This window comes from Alligator mississippiensis, chromosome 2 (assembly GCF_030867095.1).
Source record: "Alligator mississippiensis isolate rAllMis1 chromosome 2, rAllMis1, whole genome shotgun sequence".
In the NCBI taxonomy this organism is placed as follows: domain Eukaryota; kingdom Metazoa; phylum Chordata; order Crocodylia; family Alligatoridae; genus Alligator; species Alligator mississippiensis.
The window spans coordinates 56,760,356-56,783,161 of record NC_081825.1 but is presented as its reverse complement, the minus strand read 5'-3'; the positions used below and the strand labels follow the sequence as shown (position 1 = coordinate 56,783,161).

Here is a 22,806-nt window from a genome sequence, read left to right as displayed (position 1 = left end):
CTGCAGCAGATCAGGATTAAAATGACTTGACCAAGCATAACCTTTGTTTCCACTGTGCATGTACGTGAAAACTAGGCAAATTTAAAAAAAGAAAAAAGAAAAAGTTATTCTAATTATTAAAAGTCAAATGATTTCTAAGTAAAGGCAGTTAGATTTTATATGCTTCAATACAGTGCCTTTCTGTTTGTCCACTTAAGAAATATGGTGCAGCATCATAATCTAAATAAACAATACTAGTGTTAGATCAATATTTAAATTATTTTAAAAGGAAGCTTTATAAGTCTAATATTAGTATATTTATTTTCATAAATGTCTATTTTTTCTGTCCCGTGCTAGAAAGCAAGCAGTGACTTTATGAAGTTAGGGTGGCACAAGAGGTCAGAATTGGGATTTGAAGAATTCATTGTAGTCATTAACAATACAGAAGAAGAAAATTAATGGATATATTTGACTGAATTCACAGAGAGTACTGACTGGAGAAGAACTTCTGGCACAGTTGGAATGGTTAAACAGACTTCTGGGTGATCTTGGGCAGGCTGCTGAGTATTAAGCCCTGCCCATTCACACCTGCTCATGTAAAGCTAAGCTCACAAATTGGCAGAGTAGATGGCTTGGAGGAGCCCTGAGCATGTACCAGCACCCAGTTAAATAGAGAGGAATGGAGAAATAATTATGAAATTATAATAAAAAAGGCTTCTTACTAGTGAGCCAAGACTTAAATACAAGGAATAGACATATACATTATTCATTTTAAGCATTTAATTGCAGTCGAAGCTCTTAAAAAAGCAAAATATTTACTCAGAAAATTCTATGAATTTGGATATTTTCTGTTTCAGCCTTCAGCAAGCACATCCTTTCTTAATGATAGCAGTGATTAATTTGCTTGAATGATGAATGTCTATAGTTGTACTTGACCTGTCTTATCCTGTAAATATGAAGCTACATTTCACTAATGCATATTTCCTTGTGTTAAACTTTCCAAATCAAAGTGCAGTTTACAGGCATGACTTAAATTCACATTGTATCTTACTTCTGTTATAAAACATGACCATTTGATTGATATGGTTTGTTGATATGATATTAATATCCATTTTCTGCTTTAGGTAATACTGTCAGCAGTTTTAATTCTGTTTCTTATGTATAAAGCATATGTCCCTATTTTAAACAGCACCTAGTTTATGGTGTTTTTAAAACTACTTTGGTCTTTATGCTTTAATTTTTAAAGGTAAAAGTCTTAGAAGCAGTTCATGTAAAGAGAAATATGGGAACTGGTTTTATGAAGACCTGAGATGACTTCTATTGAGACCATTTATTGACTCGCCAATTATCATTTCAAATTCTAGCCAGGTTGTTCACCTTTAGTGAGGCATTAGCTCTGTTCTGATGACATGAACAATATACAATGCCTCTGATCTTTAAAGTCATCTATATATAAATTCCTATTGATTACAAATAGTGTTTCATGGCTGGAGGGTTTGTATCTCAAAAAAACTGAACCCAGATCACATCATTCTTTTCTCCACAAATATATATTTTCTGAATTATGGGTTTGATCCTGCAAGATGCTAAGCCATTTTTGTAGATAGTTGTGCTCTTATACTGCACTTTGTATGATTTAAACCTGCTATCTCTATAAAATCTTTTCCAATTATACTGGCTTTCCAAGACTTGGAAATAACACTGTTTATATTTGTGAATGGGTCTTAACTGATTTTAGTCATTTGTACAATCAGGTTAGTTACACAAAGAATGTTCTAACAGTGACCACTGCCTGAACAGAAAAACCTTTCTCAACGTATTTGTATCACTTTGTGCACTGTAATTAGATTTAATATTATTTTCAGAGACTAAGGAAATATCTTGGTAATTTTTGTGAGTTTAATGATTATGGGGTAAATTAGACTGAAAATCTTTGTGACTGAAGTCCCATGTTTAATCCAGAATAGACGAAGCAATTACATAATCAGAAATGCTTTCTTATATCATCCTTGTTCTCTTATACTCATTTTTCCCTTGACCTTTCTGCTGTCTCTGATAATAAGGATTGAAGTTTTTCTCCACTGCAGTATAGAATCTTAGGGGTAGAAGAGGTCTCAAAGAGCACCAGTTTCAACCCCCCTGTGAAAATGCAGGATATACATTTTGGGGGGAAGAGTATAGACATTTAGGAAGGGCTAGGGGAGGTTAGATTGCATTAAAAATGACCACCCAGAAGTTTGGGGGTTGGAGAAGGTTAGATTGTGTTAAAGATGGCCACCCAATCTAACTTAGTTTGCCCAGGTGCAGACCTGACACACAGATCCCTAGTTAGGTCAATTTAAGTGCAAACCATACAGAAGTTCCAGAACTACACACATTACTCTAGCTGAGGCCTAACTAGTACAAAGTAGATTGATACTATTAATTCTTGTGTTTCAGGGTAAAAATAGACATCATCTTTGTGTCAGCACAAACATTTTTATGGCAGCACAGAGCAAAAGAAAAGAAACATCCCTACCTTCTGTCACATCACAAGGTGCAGACAGAAGTGACAGTTTTTGCCTGATCTGGCCACTGAAAGCACTGTACAGACATGACCGAACAGAAACGCACAGCTGCAGAGCACTTTAAGAGGGCCCATCCTGCAAAAATCTGAACCCTCATTGCATAAAGATGCTCCAAGATAGAGTGTCTGTGCCACCTCCTAGCCCAGCACCATTTTCAGAATGAGAGGGGGGAAAGGAAGCAGAGGAATTTTGTTCTGGGTTTTCAGTGGTTCCATTCCACTCAGCCCACCCTCCAGTGCCAGCTGAGGAATCCCCAGAATGAGCTCCTTCCACTCCCTTTCCCCAATCCCATTCTGAAAACAGTGCTGGGGCTGGGAGTGGGGAGGGTTGTTGCTAGGGGCGTGGCTACAGGCTTTCAGCAGCTCTAAACAGCAGCTGGATTCCCGCCAGCATCTGGATCCCAACCACCCAGACCCAGCAGTAAATTCCTGTCGGGTCTGGGGGATTGCTGTAACTCATGGCACTTCCTGCAAGGCACCACAAGTTGCAGCGAGGAGCTGCTCTTCTATCTGTGCCTCCTAATATTCAAATTTGTGACCATGATGGAAGGTTATGTATGATATCTGTTTGCTTATGGCAAAAGAACGCAGATAGCCTGAAGCCCCCTGTACTCTCCAGCTGCCACAGGCAGGGGCTCCGCAGGCTTGAGGAGCCCTGTCTTGGGCATTTCAGGAATTCCAAGGCAGGATCAGGCCCCTCAAGCCTTGGGAGCTCCTGCCACATTTTCCCCTCTGACCCAGACACATCCCTGGGATCTCTGGGGTTGCGTCTGGGCCAGTGAAGAAAGATGGGGCTTTTTGCTTACCTAGATGTATCCTTGGCATCTCCAGGGATGCAGAGAACTTTGGGGCTTCACCTTGACATGGGGTAAATGACCACAAGTGGGAGCTCTGTGGCTGTAAGAACATGCCCCATGTTGGAGCGCAGCAATACTACATGTGCTGGGGAAATCCCCTGCAGAGGGATTCTCCTGGCACACATTTATGGCAGCAGTGCAGGGCATGGGCTGCAAACATGGAATGGGGACCCCCTAAGGGAGTTTCTCATTCCGTGCCTGCAGACGTGCACTGGAGAAACCCGCTGCAGAGGGATTGCCCCAGTGTATGTTTCTGCACCCTGACATGGGGAGGGGGGCATCTGCAGGTGAGGCAGGGGGGAGCCCTGATGGGAATGTTCCCCTTTGTGCTTGTAGATGTGCCTCCACAACAGGCTGGGTGTGTCTTCAATGCACCTCATGTCAGGACTCAGCATCCAGCAATGTCTATAGACATCTGTGGAGTGCTATGAGTTGTGCTGCAACCTACTGCAGCATAGCCGATCATGTGCTCCATAGATGATCTCTGTTTCCAGCCTCACATGCTGTTCTCTTGTTAGTACAGACAAGCATTACATTTTTTTTTTTTTGTAATTGTGTCATATTGCTGGCTCATTTTAATTTTGGATCCACCAAAACCTCAAGATCCTTTTCATCAATGCTACTGCCAACCTGGTTTCTCTAATTACAACTTGGTACATTTCCCCTCCCCCACCCCCCACTGGCATTTTACATTTGCCATGGTTGAATCTCACGTTGTTATCTAGTGCCATGTTCTCTGAGTTATCAATATCCTTTAGAGGGTAGAACCCTACCCTCCAATGTGTTTGCAAGCCCTCCCATTTTTGTCTTTCTGCTTGTTGTTATTCAGCTAATCACATGCCAGCGTACCACTGGATAGTCCATAGCCCATAATTTACTCAAGAGAATGTCATGGGATTGTATCAAAAGCCTTACTAAAATCCAGATATGTTATGTTCACTGAATTACCTTCATCCACCAAACAAGTTATCCTGCTGAAGAAGGAAATCAATTTGTTTTCACGATTTGTTCTTAACACATCCATGTTGGCTGCTAGTGATCACTGCTTTCTCCTCTAGATGTTTACAGATTGAATGTTTTATAATTTGGTCCAGTAACATCGTTGATATTGAACCCTTTTTTCCTTTTTTTAAAGATGGGTGCTATGTTATCCCATCTCCAGTTCTCTGAAAGTTTTCCTGTCATTCATAGCTTTGCAAATATTGTTGCCAGTAGCTCTGAGATTTCTTCAGTCAGTTCCTTCAGCACCCTGAAATGAACTTTGTAGATGGATCAGATTGGAGCAATTACTGTGGTAGATTTGTAGCTGGTTAGCTCGTCACCTGCAGTCTACTCAATAGACTCACTCCTCTTCCCAAGGAGGTTCTGCCCGAGTCCCAGTGTGGTTTCAGGTCGCTCAGAGATACTATAGATATGGTCTTTGTTGCTAGGCAGCTACTGGAGAAATGTTGCAAGGAACACTGAGAACTTTATGTGGCTTTCACTGACCTGACTGAGGCCTTTGAATCAATGAACAGAGAAAGCCCCATAGAAGGTCCTGATGAGATTTGGATGCCTGCCAAAATTGGTTACCATCATCAGACTTCTTTGCAATGACATGACAGCAGCTGTCCTCAATAAAGGCTTGGAAATGGACCTCTTCATTATTAGAAGTGGAGTCAAGCAAGGATGAATGATTGTACCAACCTGCTTTTCTATTTTTAGTGCAGCTATTCTGCATCTCATTGCTGATAGACTCCCATCTGAAGTCAGCATCCAGTATCATGTGGACAGAAATCTCTTTAAAATAAACCAGTTACTTTCTAAATCCAAGATAACCAACACTTCCATTACTGATCCTCAATATGCTGATGATTATGTTGTATGTGTCCACTCAGTAGAATAGCTCCAGGTCACTCTGGACTGCTTCTGTGAACTGTATGCTTGGCCTTGCTACCAACTTCACAAAAACCAAGATACTTTACCAACCGTGCCAAACCAACCAGCTGCTCCTCCACATCTGACAATTAGAAGACTGTCTTTGGAGAATGTTGAGTATTTCGCATACCTGGGAAACCACTTTTCCTAAAAAGTAAGTGTAGAAAGTGATATTCAATACCTGATATAATCTGCCAGTGGTGTCTTTGGACATCTCCAAAGCCATGTCTTTTATGATCATGGCATCAGGACCCAAGCCAAACTGTTTATCTACCAGGCTGTTGTCATTCCTACCCTGTTGTATGGGACATTTGGATAACATATCAGTGATGTCTTCAGAAAATCCTTCATGTCAGCTGGAAGGACTGAAGAATGAATGTCAGCATTCTGGCTCAAGCAAACACCACTAGCTTTGAAGTCATGTTGGACTGCACAGTCATAAGTACACCTGACAACTGGCTCCTGAAATAGGTTGTATACTCCCAATTCACCAATGGTGACCACTTTAGAGGTAGTTAAAAGAAGTGATTCAAGGACATCTTTAAAACTAATCTGATAAAATGTGATATTAACAGCAAAACCTGGGAGACTCATGCACGAATCATCTCCAGTGGTGCCATGATGTATGACAAGGCATTGATCATTTTAACCAGGCAGATAGATGAGACACAAAAGGAAAGAGGTGTGACCTGACATCACCAGGATCCACTCCTTCCTCCCGGAACTATTTACCACATCTCCAGTTAAATAAGTGGATTTCACAGTGTCCTCTTCAGTCATCTCTGGACTCACTGATGACTTTCCCTATTTGTTGGAAGACTTGGCATTGTCATATTGAGGAACTGCTGGCAACAATTGGAAAGTATCTTTTTTGGCTGAAGCTTTGAGAGAGGGGAGATGACGTGGATGGCAGCAATTGCTCAATGTTTCAACTAACTAGACCAAACCTATTCAAATCTACATTTTGTGGGGGTTTATTATTATTATTATTTTCACTGGCTTGCCTGTCATCAGAAAATAAGCAAAACATAAATTAAGGGAATTTAGGACAAACCATGGGACAATGTAGGGCAGTTGTTCAAATATGATTTGCAATTTTTTTTAGGGGAAAAGAGAATCTAAAGGGAAACAGATCACTGCCATGCCATGACACAGCTAATTTATTTCAGTTCATTCTTATGAAATTAATCTATTTATGGTCCACTGCATCCCACTTCAGATGGGCACAGAATACATTTTGTTCTGTATTTTCTTTTTCTAAGTGAATCAGACTGGCAGCATCCTGTTACAGTCAAATAACATAAGTGAGTTAGATTTCTGTAGCTGTCTGACAGACATTAATAGTCTCTTTGCCTTAATCTGCTATTGTTCACTCTCACATCCAGCCCTTCTTCTACATGCATCTAATATTGTTACATCCTTTTGCATAATATCTGACAGTTCTTACAGTTTCTTCTCAAATACATACAAGTGTAAAGAATCGGTCTTCTCTATTACCATTTACACAAAGGGTTGAATGATGTGCTGCAGAAAATAAATGATTTTTTAATTTCTAATTCTCCCCAAAACAAATTAAATTTGGGACCAATGACAATGTTGAAAATGCTATCCTGTTATATCCACTGAAGACACACCTCACCTTAATAAGTTTGTTCAGTTTCAGTTCCTCAATTCCAATACAGACATAGGAGAAGGAGAAGTAATGACGTTGATTAACAGCCTTCCATCCAAAGAGAAGTTGAAATGATCTGGATTGTTTTCTTAAGAAAAAGGCAAATAAGCAGTGACTTGATAAAAAGCCACTAAATTGTAAGGTGAACTCTCCATTTTGTTATTCTTTATCAGGAGAAACAAAATGAACATTAAGTGAGATCTAAGGCTACATTTATACCTGATACTGTACAAACTCAAGCTGTGGTGGAAGTCACTGCAGAAGATATAATTGGAATAAAGTCCTTAATAAGGCTATGGGCACACAAGCAAGTCAACACAAGGTAAAAAAAAGGGGGGAGGGGGCGGGGATTTATGATGTGTTAGCTGCTCTGTGGTAGTTGGCTGTGTGCATGCTCTTACCAGAGGTAAATGAAAGATAGCTTACTCCTTAATGAAAGAGGGGCAAACTATCACAGCTTAGCTTTTGTTTACTATAGTGGAAGAGTGGGCATACAGGCAGTTACCATAAATCTGCAAACTGTAAATCTCTGCTCTCATCTATCTCACAGTAGTTTGTTCATGTGCCCATGGCCCAAAATTCAAAAAGGAATTTAACAGTTTCATTATTATAAGGACATCATCTGCAATTATACTGGCTAGAAAAAATATATCAACCCACAATCTGAGACATAAACCAATCACTAATTGTCTATTGTTAAGGAGAAACTTCTCTTATAGACTTTTCTTCCTGTTTATTTGATGTGTTTGGTACTGGCCATTTTTGAGAGATGCGATACTAGTCTAGATGAACTGATCTGATATGATGACACATTTTTTCTATGGTGAAAAAATAAAAGTTCAAAATGAGGACATTTTTCTTACTTCTTTTGCTAGATCTGATACAAGTTGTTGTGGCTAAATTGACCACATTCTCAAACCCATGTTACTCTGTGCAATGATTTCCCCAGACCTCATAGCTTTATCAAACTCTTTAGAAAGTCTCTTGTTTTCCATGTTTGAAATACTAGACTGTCTGTACACAAGTTCAGGTGTGGGTAGGTTCACTCAAATCTTTAACTTCCTGTGCTGTAGATACTACTCTATTTTGTATGTGCATCTCAGAAGAGACCCTAAAAGTCCATAACCTGCCTACAGCACTCTCTCACACTCACTCTCAGTTGTCATGCAGTGGGCAATGGCTGCTGACTTCTGCACCTGAAGAAGTAGCTTTTATTGGTACAGTATGAATGACATTTGTGCAGCTCTTTGGAGTCTTTCTGGAGAAAAGCCTCATTGTAGATGTAGACATAAAGCATTATTATTGCTGGTACTACTAGATTGCTTCATTCAATACATTCTTGTAAATAATTTCTCATTTCATAGAACCCAGTTCATTATCTTAGGCTTTAAAACTGGCTTCTCTGCCATTTCCTTCAGAGCAGTTGGTAAGAAACAACAATCTCATTTTTTGACCTTTATAATGTGATTTAAATAATAGGGTTTTTTTACAGTGATTTTCTTAAACAATGATGAAACCTTTAATATTTTTTCCCAAGTAAGGAAGCTGATCAACAAGTTAATCTTTTTCATTTTCAGATCCTCAGCTAGGATTCCTAGTTTCCAGTCATAATTGATACCCTTCTTACAGCACGTTTTCTTCCCAGCAGCATTATTCACTCTTTCTAATTTGTCTCCAAGGGCACTGTGTGACCATTCCAAGGAGCGCTGTGAGTCTGTGCTTGGGATTGTAGGCTTGCAGTGGCCAGAAGACACAGACTGCACTCAGTTTCCAGATGAAAACCAAGACAACCAAACCTGCCTAACACCTGATGAAGATGTTGAAGGTTACTTGTTTGGATACTTATAATTGGAGGTTGAATATTAATTCCTAGGTTGCCTTAAATTACTGATTCAGTTCATACTTTTATTCTCTCCCTTTAGATTACAATATATCATGTAGATGGATCTGAATATCATAAAAGCTAATATACTGTACAAATGATTCAAAATCAAGTTTGTGGGGTTTTCTTTTTACATTCAGCTACATAGAAGGAATCTTACAAGAAAATGAAGAACTTTAATTTCAGGGAAGGGTAAAACTACCCAGGAGAGTAACTGAGGGTGGGTGAGTGGAGCACCAGACCCAGGTTCTGATTTTAGAGGGGGCACCAGAATGACAGCCACCATGGAGCCTATGCTATGGCAGCTGCAGCCAGGCAGGGGGCAGAGATCCTGCCCTGCAGCACTTGGGGACAGGTAGAAGTCTTTCAGCACTCATCTGCTACTATGAGATGGCACTTAGAACAGCACTGTGTCACATTAATTAGTTCCTGCTTCTAGAATTATTCTGCTCTGGAATTATAGTTGTCTAAGCCTGACCAAACCGAGCACTAATTACAAACTAGAAATCTGAGCCTTTTGTCCCATTCTATTAAATTTGCTGTGCTGCGGATAGAAGATAGGAGTTCACAGTGTCATTTACTGTTGCTTCGGAGATGGTCATGTCTTTTCATTCAAACACTTTGTGCACATAGGTCAATATGAAGGTCACATGAAACAGATAGTAATAGTAAATAGTTTATATCCTCTGGATCATGGTGTACATGTAAACAGTTTAGTCAGATGCCTGATGCATCCATTTGTGGCTGACGTGCCCAGTTGGAGAGTAATATGGCTTGTTACAAGTTTCACAGATCCATATGTTGTCTAAGTTGTAGTCCAAATTTACAGCATGCTGCTTTCTTCTTTCTCACTTTGCTTTGATCCTCTGGATCAAACCCACCTCATGTTGAGCTGCACCCAGTGCCAGATGTTGCCTCCAGATCAGATGGGATTCTGTGCACTCCTTCCAGCTTTCTATGCTGATGTTGAACAACCTCATATAATTATTGCACACATCATGGTAATGCCATAGAAAGCAATCCCATTTTTTAGAGCTGTCTTGAGTCTTGCTATATAAAATATTCTGAGGAATACAGTCTCTTCCTATTCTCCTGAAATGGCTGATCCATTGCTATTTCTTGATAGTGGTTTCTAAGTATGTCAGTCCTGCACTCTCCAGTACCTCTGCGCTTGGTATTCTGTCTTCCCACTTTATTTTCAGAATCTTAAGCAGAAATCTCATGTGGAAGCTGTTTGGTCTCTTGATATGCCTAGCATATGTAGCCCATGTTTCTAAACCGTAAAGCAGGGATGACAGCAGACAAGTCTCATAGATTTGTATCTTCGCCTGAGCTGATAGTTTGCTGTTATTCCATGCACATTTCTGTAATAACCCAAAATTCTTAGCTGCTTTTCCTGTTCTGTTAGTCAGTTCAGTCTGAAGGTCAAGATCCCTGCTGATTGTAGAACCCAAGTACCAAAAGCTTTTAATGACATCAAGAGATTTATCTTCCAGAGTGATGTCAGGTATTGGTTCTTCCCCCTCTTGGTACATGATCACAGTCTTCTTGAAACTAATTGCCATCCTGAAGCTCTTGCATGACCCAGAAAATCTGCCCAAGAGATTTTGCAGGAAAGATTGTGGGCAACCAAGGCCACATCATCTGCAAACAGAAAATCTCTCAGAACCAGTTCTTTCACTTTGGTTTTCACTGTAAACCTTGCAATGTTGAACAAGCCTCCATCTAGTTTGGTTTAAAGGTAAATGCCATCATTGCTGTCCTTGAGTGTATGAAGAAGCAGGAATGAAATGTAGATGTTAAAAAGTGTATTAGCACGGAGGCTAAGAAACACCCGTTTCACCCAATTGTTGATGTCAAAGGTGTTGGATTCTTTATTTTCACACGCTGCAGTTGCCTTCATAGTTTGATGTAATGAGCAAAACATATTCAGCAGTTTGGAGGGATAACCCAGTTTCTTCAGATACAGTAAAATAAAAAAAAGCCCTGTCTGTTGACTGTATTGAAGGCCGTCATCAGATTGATGACGGCTATGTACAGTGGTATTTGTTTTTCTCTACACTTCTCTTGCAATTGGTTGACCAATGGTGGAGTGTCTGGAGTGAAAACTGCATTAACTTTCTGGATAGATTCTTTCACCTAAAGATTGCAACCTATGGAGCATGATGCAAGTGGCAGTTTTTCCAATTATGTTAAACAGGGAGATACCTCTATAATTGTCACTCTTTTGTTTTTGTATAATTGTACAAACAGAGCATCTGTGAAATCTTGCAGTTCTACTTCCTCTTTCCAACAGAGCAGTATAACTTAATATACTTTTGAAGTAATTAGCCATTGGCACATTTGTAGATTTCAGCAGGCAAGCAGTCATTGCTGGATGCCTTGTATCCAAGAATTGATTTAATGGATTTCTGCAAATCTTCAAATGTAGGCTCTTTGTCCAAATCTTTCATAACTTGTAGTAATCCTTCAAGCTCATTGTGTTTGATTTCAGTTTCACTTGAGTATAGAATTCCATAGTGTTCAATCCAGTGCTCGAGTTGTTTTTGTTTATCAGTAATGACATTTCCATTTAAGTCTTTCAGTGAAGCTATTTTCTTCTTGACTGGACCAATTCCTTATTTGATGCTTTTGTGTATTCCGGAGCTATCACCTGCTTCACATGCTTTGTGAATATCATCACAGAGTTTCAGCTGAAAATCTTGGGCATGCCTCTTAGCCTCCTTTTGCATTTCTCTTTGAGCCTTTCTCAGATTTTCCAGGGTTATGATGTTGGGAGATTTCTTATAGTTAGTTGGCTCTGTTCTTTCGTTCTCAACCAGTGGTAGAAGGGTTTCAGAGTGCTCTTCAAATCAAGTCTTCATTTTTCGTGCATTTTTTGCCAAACGCTGTTACAGCAGCATAGTAAATGTTAGTTTTTAAGTTTTCCCAAGCCTTGGTGACTGAGTTATGTAAACTTGCTTCCTCAACTTTTTCACTGAATAGTTTGCAAAGAACGTTAGTAAGCTATTTTTAATAGCAAAGCCTACTACCTGCCTTCTCCTTTCTCTTGCTGGCTTCCCATGCTAGAATATGTTGTAACCATTCTCTTGAATATATCATTTTGATCAGCATAGATCACACTGAGACCTTCAGTGTGTACACACAGGCAAGAGTATAAAGGAGTAGAGGCTGCCCTAGACCTACCATCCCCACTTTAGACCATTGATACAAGGCCAGATTGAGTCCAGACATTCAGTGCCTTGATGGTTGTAATTTCTCCTGGAAAGCAACAGATTACAGCTCTTGCTGACTGCCTAATACCTCAGTGAGGGCACGTTTCTCTCAGGGTGATGTCCCTTAGCCTTTTTCCAACCAAGGAATATCCACAAGGCAGTGGGGCTAGGGTTTTGAGGCACCCTATACTCGCCCTACTCTGGAGGTTGCAACATTTGTGGTATTTTATAGAAGCTATCCTGCCACGAGTAGTCTCACCACATTGCCATCAGGCCTGCTAGTCAGGTGCAGTTTATGCTCATGCACACTGTAACATACACATGTGCTAACTGGATCTTTGGCAGTTAGACAGACATACAGACCCTCACACATGTTAATTGGATCTTTGGTAGTTATACACACATATACACACTAACTGGGTCTTTAGCAGTTACACACACATACGCATATAAACTAATTGGATCTTTAGCAGTTACACACACATGCTAACTGGATTTTTGGTAGTTACACACAAACACTAACTGGGTCTTTGGCAGTTGCACACACATGCACACACTAACTGGATCTTTAGCCGTTATACATGTACACATGCACACTTTATAAACTAGTATGAACAGTTTATACTGGGTGCATCTACATGAGACATTTAAGGAACAGTACTGTGCATTAGTGCACATGGCAAAAACTGCTAATACACTAATGCACAGTAGTATTAGTCTACTGTGCATTAAACATCACACAAAAACATGCAATAGATTAATGTGCAGTACAGCAGCCTACTGTGCATTTATTTAGTACTTGATTATACAAGTACTAAATTTAATCTTCAGTAGGCACTGCACATTAATGAACATGTAGACACATCCACTGAGAAGCTAAAAAAACTAGAAGTTAAATTCAGCTGTAAGTTATGCCATGCAGCAATATAGTGGTGATGGAGAGGCAACCATCCTTAGCTAGAAGGTAGTATGTAGGGGAAGGAAAATCAAACTTGTGGCATGAGACATCCAAGTGATAAACCTAGTTGTGGAATAATAATGCATTTTTATTCTCAAGTACATAAATTACCTTGTGACTCTCTCCACCATGGCAGGCAGTAACTGATATATTTTAAATTTTACGCTCAAAACTACTGTGAAATATTTACAGAGATTGTGTGCGCTTACTAAGAGACTTCATTTAGGAATAACATCTAAGGGTCTGAACACACACATGTTTGGAACTGTTTCAAAAGGGCTGCCACTGGTATAGTCTAACTCTTGTCTGATTCAAATGTAGCAAAAGCACCTCCCCAACTTTAAACCTGGATGAAATAGGGCTGGAGCCAGTTCTGCTACATTTGAGTTATTCTCAGCTCATTCCCACATAACAGTGAGAACATACCACCTGCTGCTGGTTTGAAACTTCTCCTTTTGAAAGGGTTCCAAATGTATGTGTCCACTTGCATAACTAAATTAATTAGGTAGATCCTCACTACTGGGCTGACTGCCTGTCTGCCCCCTTATTATCTTGTTAGTGATGCTATGAATTAAACACCCTTGTAAAACAAATCAAAAGAGAGGTTTGTCATACTAGTTACTCTTTTAGAAATAACCTAATTGCTTTGGAAGGCACTGCTACCAAAGCTGTCCTTAGGTAGAATCACTGCTCATATTTCACATTGTCTGGATGGGTTGCCAGTGCTCATTAGGAAGAGAGAAGTCTTCCCTGAAACATTTAAAACACTGTAAGACTATGAAATGCTATAATATATATTTCTGAAGAAAACTAGAACAAAAGAAATTAGGCTTTTGAGAGCCTTTCAAGAGTCCAAAAATACAGGCATGTTGCCCATGTAAACAAACTATAGCTGGCAGGGATACTGCAGTATGCTGAATCACTTAACTTCCCCAAACAGTAGGCTGTGAATTCAAAATGGCATGCCTAGTGAACTCAGTTACTTTTACAGCTGGGTTTAAAGTGGGTTAGTTAACACAGTTCTTTTCTTTAAAAGTAAATGAAATACATTTGTATTTTCTCAAGCACATTTATTTTATCAGTAACTTTTCTTAGTATGGTGCTTTAGATAGTTATAAAAAGTATTTAAGAAACTGTTTAAAATCACAGAAAATAAAAGCAGGTAATGAAAGGATTGAATAGCAAAATTGCCTAGCTTTCAATGAATTAATGGCCAAGTTTTTAACAAGCAGCTAAGTGAGCTAAGGCACAAGTGGCATGGGCAGAGTAGAGAGAGAGCAGGCAGCACAATGATAATGCAGGGAGCAGAGAGCACAGCAACAAAGCAGGTAAGGGAAGGGGTCAGAATGGGAGGGTGCAGGGCTTAATTTATGGCATTCCTGGCCAAAAAGGTTGGACCTTGCTGAGTTTAGGCATGACTATATGAACAAGTTACCAATAGGAAAGCTAATGGTTAAGCTTAGAGCTATTCCCTAGTAATTGCCCAAGTGCACATTCTTACCCTGTGATAAGTGTAAGGTAGATTGCCATTTTTACTGAAATGAAAGCTACTTCATTCTTACCTCAAGAAAGAGCTTCCACATGGCCAGTTGTCAGAGCAGCTGATTTACTATAAATTTACATGCTAGCTTTCCTCCTAATAACCTATTCATGTAGCTTTCCATTATATTAGTTAAGGCATTTGTGACAATCCTATTTAATAAATAATAACCATGGTAATACGTCGATTAATCGGTAACTATTTTTAAAGGACAATGATGATCTTAAAAAAGAACCCATGTAATCACTAAGTGTGATTTGTTATCTCAATACACTGCACACTGTTTTGTACAACACAACACTAGCAAGTAAAGTAACTTGAGAATCTGTGTCTTTAGCCCTAGTAATATCTGCCAATAATGTGGTGAGCTTTGCAACTTGAGAGATGGCAGTGTGTAAAAAGGAGGCCTCTGGACTGAATGTGGCTCCCTGCCCTACCTACAGGGGCAGGAAGTGAAAACCAAAGGAGGGAGGGGGTAGTCTGGAAATCCTGGCCACCATAGCAACAATAGCAATGATGGAAGTAACAGCTGAGCAGGAGCCTCAAGCTTAACTCATGGGGGCTGCATATGGCCTGTGGGCCACCAGCTGGAGAGCTTTGTTCTACACAGTTCCAAATTAGTGTCCCTCAGTTTTCTCCCTATCTCGTAGCCTTTCAGAACCTCAGTCACAATGATAAAAAGGACTGTGTAATGATTTTGGCTTTACAATATGCTAAATAATGCATGTTCGTTGTTATTGACAGAATGCTCACCGAGTCATTTCAAATGCCGCTCTGGGAGGTGTGTTTTGGCCTCCAGAAGATGTGACGGTCAGGCTGACTGTGAGGATGATAGCGACGAGGACAGCTGTGGTAAATACATTAAAAGATCCTACTGAAAAGAGTGTAGCTGGAGGGGCAGAAAAGTGCATTGCTCCACTCCTTTATATAGTTCAACACACTGTCTGAATGATCAAAATATTAGTCTTTTATCCTAATTATTTGTTGAAAAAATACTGCAGGCCTCAGCCATCCTTCTGAAGGTCAACATCATTTTTGAGGTTGATAGTGTGAGAGTCCAATTATAGAATTGACACTGGGCGCATCTACACAAGACACTTACTGCATGTTGGCTTAATAACACTGCAGTAGTGTGTCATGGCAGAAACCATACTAATAGCCTACTGCACAGTGTTATTAGGCTAATGCACAGTAAGCGTCACTAAATAAGTGTGCACTGATGCTACTGCACAGTAACTTTAGGTACGGCACGTTTAGTTAGTGCTTTATGAAGGAAGTACTAAACTAAATGCTTAGTATCCAAGTCACATGCCTGGACATGTAGATGCACCCAATGAATATTGGTTTAGTACTCAGCAAAAAACTAATGTTGCAGGCAACATTCCCCATTGTGTTGTTCCAGGTAGAGTTTCGGTGAGGTAAAACTGTATTCAGTGGCAAATCAAGTGCTAAATAATTAAATTAATTTTTCAGTTTTTACACATTGACATTCTTTTTATGATATACAGACCTAAGCCAAAGACCTCATTTGTCACACTGCAGAAGCAGGCACAAGAATAGCATTTGTATATCTGCAAGTGTTATTGTCAGATATTTTTCAGGGTTCTTTCATGGTAAAAGAATTTTTGATACTTAATTCAAGGATATGTGTTGGGGCAAAGCTGTAATGAGCAAATCCCTTGGGAGGTAGAAAAGGACCCAGTTAATTTTCAGTTAATGTAGATTCTTGGCTGTATTCATTGGAGAGTTTCCAGAGGAGTGATATCTCAGGGCCCTGGCAGATGTTACATTTATTATATACTTAATGTGTTAATTAATAAATTGCAACATGGCACAAACTCAGCCAATGTAAGGTGCAATAAAATGGCAAACCAGTGGCTGGTTGATCATGAGGACCAAGCAGGAGGGCAGCCCCAGAGGTTGGTTTTGGCTAACTGGTTTGGCTCTGGCAGTTCTGCGAATGGGATCTGAGGAATTTTATGCTTCTTCCCAAAAATCATATGGCATGGCTGGATGCACAGTTTTGGAGATCTGGCATAAAATTCTTCACATCCCAGTTGTGCCATATTAACATCTGACGGGCATAGAATTTGGCATTAGTGCAGCTGCAACCATGTCCAGTTCTGATTCCTCCAATTAAAGAAGGGTATTACTGAACTGGAAATCATTTATTAAGAACTATGAGAATTACTAAAAGATTGGAAAACATGCCCCATAGTGAAAGATTCAAAAGAGCTCAACTGCTTTTGCTTAAAAAAATGTAGGTTCAGGAGTGGCTTCCTTGCAGTGTGAAAGTTACTGCACAGGGATAATAAAGTACTCTTCCATCTAGCGGACAAAGGGATAGCCAGATCCAGTGCCTGGTAGTTGAAGCTGGATAAATGCAGATTTACTAATTCTTCTATCAGGTACAGTTTTTAACAGCAAAATAATTAACCATTGAAACCAGTTTCTAAGGCTTGTGATGCAATCTATGTCACTGGAAATTTTAAAATCAAGACTGGATATTTTTCTAAACTGCATACTTTACTTCATATTGCTCTAAGGTGTGTGGAGTGTTTTTTGGGTGCTATTTGGTTTCTATTGCTTTTGATATACAGACTACTGGAGTCTAGAGTATGTTCTGGAAGGCCAGTGCTAGCAATCTGTCTTTCAGATCCTGAAGGTCATGCAGAAAACACAACCTGGATACATGCTCAATGTCAAAAGCTTAGAGAAGTTTATTGTCGTTGAGCAGCACACCAGTTTCTCTGATTAACAATCAGTCCAACTTAGTGAAGTTTACCTTTGATAGGTAGAGATACCATAAGTTATTCGCACTTCCTTAGGTCTCTACAGAGTACAGACCTCCCAACTCCTGCATTTATGCTTGAGTACCCTCTGTCTTATGCCAATTCTTATTTTTCTCTTTGTAGAGAAGTTCATCTCTACTTCTTTTGTTTGCCAAGTTTATGCCAATGCCCTTGTTATCTCTGTCTCACCAGTGAGTTTTAACTTTTACATTTGTCCTCAGATTTTTAGCTGCTGTTTTTGTACTCTCTTCAGTGTCTTTTTGCTCATTAATGCGGGTTTATAATTTTTTTTCTTTCTTACTGGGTCATCCAACAGTCAGAAGGCTCCTTTCTCCCACACTGCTTTTCAGGACTGTTGCTTACTATGGCTTAGCATAACTTTGACCTAGCACAACCAAAATTACGACACTTCAAACAGGAATTAATTCAAGAAAGTTCTCCTGGGATACACATGATGATCACAATGGTCCCTTCTGCCCTTAAAATATATTAATCAATTTTCTTGTTTAGCCTCCATTCAAAATCTGTTGCCACCTGGTCTTAATTCTTGAGAACTATAATAGCTGTACATCTTTCAGAATCACTTTATACTCCTGGACTTTAAGGTATGAAATATTGCTTTGATATATAAAATGAATTTCTTTAGTAGAAAGATTTTCTTTCTGGTCTAGACAAAATGTCACTAGCAATCAGCAGAATTCTTATCAGCTTCTATAAATATGGAAAACTGCCTCTGCTAGAAAATTACAGCTGTCAGAGTGACATTACATTGACCATGGATAATGTTGTTACTGAAGAACAGCCAGTGCTTTTAGAGTTCCAGAAGTTGCTGTCCCTGGCTCATTCATATTCTGTGTGTGCAGGACAAAAATCAAAGATCGCTGTACTTGCCTTATGTAAGTGGCTAGTTCAGAATATAATAGATCTATTATTTTTTAAATATTTTTTGCAATTAGTTAAAGAGGATTTATTTATAGAGAAATACATTGTATGTTAGATGTCTAAAATAAATGATATATTATAAGGCCATGTACACACATAAAAGCAGCAGCTCCTCTCTCTTTTTTTAAAGCTGTGTTACAGATGTGTCTTTGTCCATACCCTAGGTAGCAGAATAGTGTCAAACAGTGCTATGAAAGTGGAGGAAATAGTTTTCAAAATCATCGTTGTCCTTCTTTTACTTTCATTCTTACTATAATGTTTTATCTGAGGTCTTTATTCTTAAGGACTCCAGAATGCCATGGTTATTATTTCTAAGTACTCCAATAACAACAGTTTTCAATGGGTATGGCAAATATAACCAAATTTTAGTTAACATAACATTTTAAAGAGAACAAAGAAGAGATAGTACACATATCACTATTTTCAATCAAAATTAGGATTTGAAATCTAATTTGTATAAATGGAATAGCTTTTCTACTTCCATTTCCATAAACATTAACATCACAAATATGTTATAACAAATTCTTATTCCATAGAAACTTATAAAAAATTGCACATTTGCATGCAGAACTTCTGTTCTAGCAGGGTCACCTCTATTCTGTTCAAGATAAAAACAGCATTAATGCATTGACACAGTGTCCCAAGGACTGTTGTATCTGAGTGCCTTGCAGAAGTACATTAAGCAGTGTAACTAGCATTCATGTCTCCTTCTTCTACCTTTTTCCTCTCATAGGGGAAAATTTTGTTAAAGGTATTTTTTAAAATGTATTTTTAATTTTCTTGCCTGATGATCTATATGTGATCGTTACTGAGGGCAAGGTCAAAGAGGCGTGTCTTGCACTTGGAATTGAAAGTGATATTTGAGGCAGTTCGTAAATCCCATGGGAATTCATTCCACGGCCTTGGATAAAACCCCAACAAAGTTTTTTTTTGTTTTTTTTGTTGTTTTTTTTTTCCCTGCACAGATGAATTTTCTCCTTGTAACGGACAGTTCCTTTGTAACGAAGGAGTTGGGAGGTATCATCAGCCACAGCTCCAGCATGATGACTTCAGGAATGTCTATACATGTGCTCTGGGGAGTGAAGAGGGGAGCATTTGAATTAGAGCGGCTCTCAGGAGCTGCTTTAATTAAAACACCACAACAGCTCATGTATTCAGTATCCCGCATTTCAAAATGGCCATGGGGGCACTTTAACTAAATCTCGTTCAGTGCAGGATGCTGAATACACAAGGACACTGCAGCACATTGGAGCATTTTAATTGGAACTCAATTAATTGGGTCTGTTCAGACACACTGTAATCAGAACACATTGGAGCATGTGTATAGGCACTCCTGGAAATCTTCTAGATAGCCTGGGCCTAAACTATTAAACACCTTGAATTTGGTCAGGATAGGGATGATCCTGCCTCAGGCAGGATGTTGGATTAAATGACCTCTGTAGGTTCCTTCCAGCCCTAGTTCTCTATGATTTCACCTCTTTCTTTACAATGCAAAAATCCAGGCTGGGATTAGGAGGCACAAGATAGATCTCTTTGGGTGCAGGGAGGTATATTTACTCATCCTCTTCCCTATCCTCATACTTGTATCTTTGGAGGGAAAATATGTTCAATAGGAGAGGGCAGGAGTCTGACAGACTCAGCCTTTGAGATCTTGGCACCTCCAACCCAAAAGTCACACTTGCTTTGGAATTGAATCTGGACCATAAACTAACCCTAATGTGAGTGGTGATAATAACCTGCCTCAGACCATTGCTTTCTTGGCCCCACCTATAATCACTCCAACCATTAATAACTGCTAACTATAAGAGAATGAGGATAAATTAATAATGCTTCATTCTTATTCATTATAATCAAGCTCATTTTTCTCCCAGCAGTGCTTGACCTCTCAGGAAGGCCAGTTATTCCTCTCCATACAGCTAATAACACTATTAATGAAGCTTACTAACTAAGATGCAAATGAAGAGGAAAACGCTATTTGTTCAGAATGCTGGATTACCATTACTGATGAAACCAAATTAATTTTTTCAGTAGCCATATGAGATAATGTTTCTTTCATAAATCTGTTTACTTTTTAACATCCAAATCTTAGAAACTTTCATGTCCTTTCCCTGACTCAATAACTGCTGTCTTTGGCTGACTTGCAGTTCTGCATGGTAGTTCCAAATCCAGAATATCCCTTCCAGTCCATTGAAAGATGTCCTCCCAGAAACAAACCAGTTTTTGTCATGTGGGCCAATCACCTGAATCTGAACTTGGGTTAACTTTTAATGGTGAAAAGTAGTGTGATCAGCTACTGATCGGATTAAACAAATCAGCCAGACCTATATTGTTTTAAAATGAATATCAGCAGAGTAAATCATCAGGATTCTGCTTATCATCATTTGTTTTTATTAGGGCCCCCTGTCTTATTGTGTCAGTGATGCACCAAGACTTTACTGTGTCAAAGTAATCTATCTGTCCATAAACTGTGGTGTTACTATGAGATGCTTTAATTATTGCTTACAGAAAACAGGGTACATTAAACAAGAAAGATAAATGTTTTATGAATGTCATTCTTAATTTACTACATTTGGCTAAGAATCTGCCATCAAAACACTCTGACACAGTTTTACAGAAGTTCATTGTGATTTATTATGAAACCAGTGCAGCTAATTAATGTCACTTGGAGGAGACACTGGTTGTGTTAGCTGCATAATGATGAACCTTCAGGAAGGTGCATATAGTTGGCAACGGTGAATCTATATTACCATTTAAGACATGGTACAATATCAGATTGTTGGAAGCAAAAATATTTTTTACATGTTTGTGTGCCAAATACAACTAGCATTTCTCTTCTTTCTACATCAGTGCTTCTGGGAAAAAAATTTCTACATTCTGAATGTGTCTACACAAAACAATTAACTTCCCATTAGGATAGTTTACTGAGAAGTTAGCATGTGTGTCTACATGTACACATGTTTACTTCGCAGTAAACTTCCCTAATACCGAGTAAATTTGCTACCTGCAAATGCAAGTAGTAAATTTACTTGGCATTAGTAACAGCGCTGCAGTGCTCATGTAGATGCCTGGTCAGGATCAAAATCTGCTCCTGGTCAGCCATGCACCAGGGGTCAGGAGATAGCTCTGTGCCTCCGGGAGCTGCCTGCTGTTGTGACGGACTCTGCCACAGGAGCTCAGGTGGAGACTATGCCCCTCTGCCCGGCAGCAGGGAGTTCCAAGCACCCTGATCCTAGATCCTTATCTCCCAGACCTCAGTCCACCAACCCGATTAGGGAGTGGGGGGTTGAGAGACCCTTATCTCCCAACAGTGGCTATGGGATTGCAGGGCTCAGGCTGGGGAGAACCTTGTCTCCCAGCAGTGGCTCTGTAACTGGGGCTGGGAGATGCGTATTACCCAGCCTGAGCTCTGCGATTGTGGGATTAGGCTGAGAGACTTATCTCCCAGCAGTGGAGCCCCATGACCATGGAACTTAGTCTTCTCCCAGCAGCGGCCCCATGGTCATGGAGCCACTGCTGGGAGATAAGGGTCTGCAAGCCTAAACCATATGATTGTGGAGCTGCTGCTGGGAGATAAGGGTCACTGGGAGCTCCCTGCTGGTGGGGAAAGGGGAGCCTGTTCCTCCCCCAGCTCTCTGAGCAAGAAGCTGGTGGGGGAGCAGGCGGGGAAGCTTGTTCCCTCCCCCAGCTCCATGCTCATATTGCTGGGTGGGGAACAAGCTCCCCAGCCCCTGCCAGTGTGCTCAGGTGGGGACAATGTCCTCCTGCCCTGGCAGCAGGGAGCTTCTAGCCCCTGCTCCACAATTTCAGAGTCGGGGCTGGGAGCTTGTTCTCAGCTCCTGCTCTGCAGTCATGGAACTGGGGCTGGGAGCAAGCGAATCACAGAGCAGGGCTGGGAGCTTCCTACATGGGGACAGTTCCCTGCCCAGCCTGGAGCTGGCTGGGACCTGTCCCTGACTAGGACAGGTCCCAGCCAGCCCCAGGCTATGCAGGAAAGCAGTGCAGCCCAGAGGTGCCTGGGGATTGTCCTGTTTTGGGCATGCAAACTTCCCTGTGCAGCCTGGGGCTTCCCAGGAACTGTCCTGGTTGGGGCAGGTCCCAGCCCCATGCCCCGATCAAGTGATCAAGGCACGGGGATTGGAAAGAGCTGTAGGGGTGAGGTAGGTCTCAGACCCCTGCCCCACTGGCAGATTGGGGCAGGGCTGGGACTTGCCCGTCCCCTGCAGCTCTTTCCAAGCCCTGTGCCACTGATTGGGGACCCAAGGTCAGGAGCTCCCTGCTGCCTAGGCAGGGGGACATTGTCCCCACCCCAGCAGCAGGAACTCCCCCCCCCCCCCAAGCCAGTAGACAGCTGTCTCCTGGCCCAGTGCTCCCAGGGGGCTAGCACCCAGGATGAGCCTGGAACTCCCCCTAGTGGTGGCAGGGGCCCATTGCAGGGCTGCAGGGAACTGGGAGCAAATCTGGTCCCTAATCCTTACATGTGTAGACA

General features: G+C 40.5%; 1 protein-coding gene across 3 annotated transcripts in view; it reads left to right on the top strand.

Moving 5' to 3' along the window:
* The window catches only part of CORIN (corin, serine peptidase), a 272,355-nt gene that overhangs the window by 195,260 nt on the left and 54,289 nt on the right, over positions 1-22,806 (top strand). For all 3 annotated transcript variants that reach the window (XM_019481201.2, XM_019481202.2, XM_059721699.1), the window contains 2 exons: positions 8,671-8,816; positions 15,331-15,438. In XM_019481201.2, coding sequence (XP_019336746.1) covers positions 8,671-8,816; positions 15,331-15,438 — 254 coding nt within the window. The remainder of the gene's footprint in view (positions 1-8,670; positions 8,817-15,330; positions 15,439-22,806) is intronic.